The sequence below is a fragment of the Nanorana parkeri genome, unplaced genomic scaffold (assembly GCF_000935625.1).
Source record: "Nanorana parkeri isolate BGI_ZX_2015 unplaced genomic scaffold, ASM93562v1 scaffold3436, whole genome shotgun sequence".
NCBI classification, from domain to species: Eukaryota; Metazoa; Chordata; class Amphibia; order Anura; family Dicroglossidae; genus Nanorana; species Nanorana parkeri.
The window spans coordinates 8,762-14,315 of record NW_017309704.1 but is presented as its reverse complement, the minus strand read 5'-3'; the positions used below and the strand labels follow the sequence as shown (position 1 = coordinate 14,315).

Below are 5,554 nucleotides of genomic sequence, written 5' to 3'. Positions count from 1 at the left end.
CCTTGTGTTTGCTGCAGGCGAAGAATGAGTTGTATGACCACATAGACAAATACATCCACGAGAAGATCCACCTGGCCGCCGAGGCCATTTCCAAGTACGCAGCAGAGAAGATCAGCAATGATGACGTCATCCTGGTGTACGGCTGGTGAGTGTGATGGCGGAACGGCGAGGTAACATAACCGTGTCACTTTAAGACTCCCAACATCTTCCACTCCCCCTGCACCCCGCTCCTCTCCTCACTCCTCCATGGGGAAGACTCCGGTAACCTCCAAGCCAACAGACCCGGGAACCCAGCACAGGGATGGTGGGAGCTCCTCATAATGGGCACAGCGGGGGTACAGACCCGGGAACTCAGCACAGGGATGGTGGGAGCTCCTCATAATGGGCACAGCGGGGGTACAGACCCGGGAACTCAGCACAGGGATGGTGGGAGCTCCTCATAATGGGCACAGCGGGGGTACAGACCCGGGAACTCAGCACAGGGATGGTGGGAGCTCCTCATAATGGGCACAGCGGGGGTACAGACCCGGGAACTCAGCACAGGGATGGTGGGAGCTCCTCATAATGGGCACAGCGGGGGTACAGACCCGGGAACTCAGCACAGGGATGGTGGGAGCTCCTCATAATGGGCACAGCGGGGGTACAGACCCGGGAACTCAGCACAGGGATGGTGGGAGCTCCTCATAATGGGCACAGCGGGGGTACAGACCCGGGAACTCAGCACAGGGATGGTGGGAGCTCCTCATAATGGGCACAGCGGGGGTACAGACCCGGGAACTCAGCACAGGGATGGTGGGAGCTCCTCATAATGGGCACAGCGGGGGTACAGACCCGGGAACTCAGCACAGGGATGGTGGGAGCTCCTCATAATGGGCACAGCGGGGGTACAGACCCGGGAACTCAGCACAGGGATGGTGGGAGCTCCTCATAATGGGCACAGCGGGGGTACAGACCCGGGAACTCAGCACAGGGATGGTGGGAGCTCCTCATAATGGGCACAGCGGGGGTACAGACCCGGGAACTCAGCACAGGGATGGTGGGAGCTCCTCATAATGGGCACAGCGGGGGTACAGACCCGGGAACTCAGCACAGGGATGGTGGGAGCTCCTCATAATGGGCACAGCGGGGGTACAGACCCGGGAACTCAGCACAGGGATGGTGGGAGCTCCTCATAATGGGCACAGCGGGGGTACAGACCCGGGAACTCAGCACAGGGATGGTGGGAGCTCCTCATAATGGGCACAGCGGGGGTACAGACCCGGGAACTCAGCACAGGGATGGTGGGAGCTCCTCATAATGGGCACAGCGGGGGTACAGACCCGGGAACTCAGCACAGGGATGGTGGGAGCTCCTCATAATGGGCACAGCGGGGGTACAGACCCGGGAACTCAGCACAGGGATGGTGGGAGCTCCTCATAATGGGCACAGCGGGGGTACAGACCCGGGAACTCAGCACAGGGATGGTGGGAGCTCCTCATAATGGGCACAGCGGGGGTACAGACCCGGGAACTCAGCACAGGGATGGTGGGAGCTCCTCATAATGGGCACAGCGGGGGTACAGACCCGGGAACTCAGCACAGGGATGGTGGGAGCTCCTCATAATGGGCACAGCGGGGGTACAGACCCGGGAACTCAGCACAGGGATGGTGGGAGCTCCTCATAATGGGCACAGCGGGGGTACAGACCCGGGAACTCAGCACAGGGATGGTGGGAGCTCCTCATAATGGGCACAGCGGGGGTACAGACCCGGGAACTCAGCACAGGGATGGTGGGGGCTCCTCATAATGGGCACAGCGGGTGTACAGACCCGGGAACTCTCTGGTTTCACTCGCCAGCTTCTATTGAAGACTGAAGTAGCGGTTCTGGGCAGTGAGGGTCTCGGTTGTTGGTCTCGGTTGTTGGACGGAAGGTACAGATCAGTATAAGTGAAGCGTGCGGTCTGCTCTTTTTAGCTCGTCACTGGTGACCTTCACACTCTGCGAGGCTCACGACAGCGGGAAGAGTTTCCGTGTGATCGTAGCGGACAGCCGGCCGCGGCTGGAGGGGAGAGAGACGCTGAGGAGACTGGTGAACTGCGGCATCCATTGTACATACATCATGATCACTGCCATCTCCTACATCCTGCCTGAGGTGAGTGAGGGGATACGCCGAGCTCCACAATCTGCCCGTCTGTGTTACATCTTCATTTCCAATAAAGTTTTGTATAATATATAATAGCTGGAGTGTCGCGGTGGATCAGGACATGTTCTGGAACCATCAGATCCTCCACGTTCACACTGCTGATCCTCCAATGTGGCAGCCATGTAACACGCGTATGTTGTGTCTCCCCCAGGTGTCCAAGGTGTTCCTCGGGGCCCATGCTCTGCTTGCCAACGGCTACGTCATGTCGCGGGTCGGGACCTCTCAGATCGCGCTGATTGCCAAAGCGCACAACGTGCCGGTGCTGGTGTGCTGCGAGACCTACAAGTTCTGTGAGAAGGTGCAGACGGACTCCTTCGTCTCCAACGAGCTGGGTGAGAACCAATCACAGCCGCCGGTGACCACGTCTTCATCCGCGCAGCCGTCTCATTGGCTGGACGCCGCTCGTCATTATAGAAATCATCCATCCAGTGACATCGTATCCCCTGTCCACGCCAGCCTCACCCTGCGTGTCCTATGTGCTGGATCATACATACCATAGATCTCCTGTGTGATAGATACCATACATGTCCTGTGTGATACATACCATACACGTCCTGTGTGATGCATACCATACACGTCCTGTGTGATAGATACCATACATGTCCTGTGTGATGCATGCCATACACGTCCTGTGTGATAGATACCATACATGTCCTGTGTGATACATACCATGCACGTCCTTTGCGATACATACCATGCACGTCCTGTGTGATGCATACCATGCACGTCCTGTGTGATGCATACCATGCACGTCCTGTGAGATACATACCATGCACGTCCTGTGTGATACATACCATGCACGTCCTGTGCGATACATACCATGCACGTCCTGTGTGATACATACCATGCACGTCCTGTGAGATACATACCATGCACGTCCTGTGCGATACATACCATACACGTCCTGTGCGATACATACCATACACGTCCTGTGTGATGCATACCATACACGTCCTGTGTGATGCATACCATACACGTCCTGTGTGATACATACCATACACGTCCTGTGTGATACATACCATACACGTCCTGTGTGATACATACCATGCACGTCCTGTGATATACATACCATACACGTCCTATGTGATGGATGATGCATACCTAGTACATGTCCTATATACTGGATGGTATATACTAGGGATGCACTGATACCGGTTTTCCGTTATCGAGTACAATTACCGATATTTATATGTCGGTACTCGCCGATACCAAGCACCGATACCTGAACTTCCTCTCGCATGGAGCAGGCAATCAGGAGGCGGGTCTTTACCCACCAGCTGGCTTCCTGATTGGCTGGGAAGCTATCTCCATGCTGTGTGGCTGGTTCGATGCTGTTTGCCCAGGAAGCCGGCTTACTGGCCAATCAGGAAGCCCAGCGGCAAGTCATTACCCGCCGACCGGCCTCCTGATTGACTAGAAAGCCATTTCCATGCTGATTGGCTGGGAAGCCGGCTTACTGGCCAATCAGCATGGAGCCGGCTTCCCGGGCCAATCAGGAAACCGAGCGGCAAGTCATTACCCACCTCCTGGCTTACTGATTGGCCCGGGAAGTCGGGTTCACGTTCCCTCGCGGCACTGGCGGTCAGAGGAAGTCTCCCTGTGACCGGAAGTTTCGGTGTCGGGGGTTAAGTATCGCAGCATGATGGTAACGGGGAGTACTCGCCAAATATTTGGTATCGGCACAAATACTAGTATCGGTGCATCCTGAATATATACCCAGTACCAGGGGCGTGTCATCATGGCGCATGCGCGGCCATCTGATTGGCGCCTGCCAGCAGCCATCTTGGTGATGGCCGCCGGCAGAGAGAGGAGGGGACGCTCACGCGGCAGGATGAGGTATGCCGCCGGGTCCCCTCCTCTCTCGTGACACAGTCGGGCTCTCGATCCATGACTTCTTAGAGTGGGTGACACCAAAAAGACTGTCAGTCATTTTGGTGTCACCCCTGCAATGGGTGTCACCCGGGTGCGGGCCACACCCCCCTTGTGACGCCGCTGCCTAGTACACGTCCTGTGTGCTTACTATATAAGCAGTGTGATATCTTACAGGAAATGATGTCACGTGGTACGAGTGGGTTATACTTCTGCACGTGGATCATTCTTTAGTTTGTCGGCCATCTTTGGCAGCGCGCGTACTGTAGGCGGAGATCATTGGTACACAGTATGAGGGGGCGGGGGAGGGGGATCTCCCGGTGTCTCGGAGGGCTTCCATTTATGTCTCTCTCTCTGCATCCAGACGACCCGGATGACCTGGTGGTGACGCAGAAGGGGAAGACGCCATTGAAGGACTGGGATAAGATCCCCTCGCTGCGGCTGCTGAACCTGGTGTACGACGTGACGCCCCCCGACCTGGTGGACCTGGTGATCACAGACCTGGGGATGATCCCCTGCACGTCGGTCCCGGTGGTCCTGCGGCTGAAGAGCGGAGAGCAATGACGGAAGAGTTTGTGTTTTATTTATCGCTTTGTTATTAAAGTTGTCACACCCTCCTGCTGATGTGTGATGTCATAGTGATGTCATAGTGGTGTAGACCAGTGCGGGGCGCTGCTGCATTTGTGGCAGGGTTTGGCGGTCTCCATCCCACCTGGCGGTCATGTTGGTAGACGACCTCCATATCACCAGACACAGAGAAGTCCAACCTGGAGGAGATTTCACTCGGTGTAGCAATGTGAAAAGGAAGACAAGTTGCTTCACATTATATTATTCTTGTCGGTTGTGCGGTGTCTCAGGTGGGCTGTTGGGGGGTCTCAGAAGGAGGGGGGTCTTAGGAGGGCTGTGCGTTGTGTCGGGTGGGCCGTGCGTTGTCTCGGGTGGGCCGCGCGCCGTCTCAGGCGCCACAGTTCACAGGTAGGCTGCCGCGTTACCCACCAAGCACGGCTATTTCTTTTTTTTTTTTAAACAATTTGATCGAAACGTTTTAATTGGATGTTGATGGGGAAGGGGCGGGGAATAAGAGAAGGCATTACATGCATGCATAATACTTCGTCTTCAAGCGATCTGCGTACTCCAATCTCTCCCTGCGCGGTCTCTGGGCTCGCAGCAGCTTTACGAATACGAACAATGTTCTGGAGCTGTTGTAGAGAGACGATCCGCTGACCCGCTTCTGCGCAGCAGTAGGTGACGCTGGACTGGATGGATGGAGCTCCACGTCTGAGCTGCACACAGTGTGATGTATGGTGGACACGGCCACAACACCGGGAATATAACTCGGCCATATTGGAGCGGGGGCTCCGCCTCTACGGGGGGATATAACGCCAAGGTCAGACCTTCATATTGATTGATTGCCGGTGACTCCCCCTCATTACACCCATGACGGAGCTCCCTCCTCCTGTTTCATGACTTCTCCTTTAAAGCTGAACTGCCTAAATAAATGAAT

General features: G+C 55.9%; 1 protein-coding gene across 1 annotated transcript in view; it reads left to right on the top strand.

The window, feature by feature from the left end:
* Positions 1-4,668, top strand: part of EIF2B4 (eukaryotic translation initiation factor 2B subunit delta) — a 17,298-nt gene extending 12,630 nt beyond the window's left edge. Inside the window, exons 7-10 of the mRNA XM_018574980.1 lie at positions 18-145; positions 1,953-2,130; positions 2,333-2,513; positions 4,415-4,668. Of these exons, the coding sequence (XP_018430482.1) occupies positions 18-145; positions 1,953-2,130; positions 2,333-2,513; positions 4,415-4,614 (687 nt within the window). The 3' untranslated portion in view covers positions 4,615-4,668. The remainder of the gene's footprint in view (positions 1-17; positions 146-1,952; positions 2,131-2,332; positions 2,514-4,414) is intronic.
* Positions 4,669-5,554: the final 886 nt, after the last annotated feature.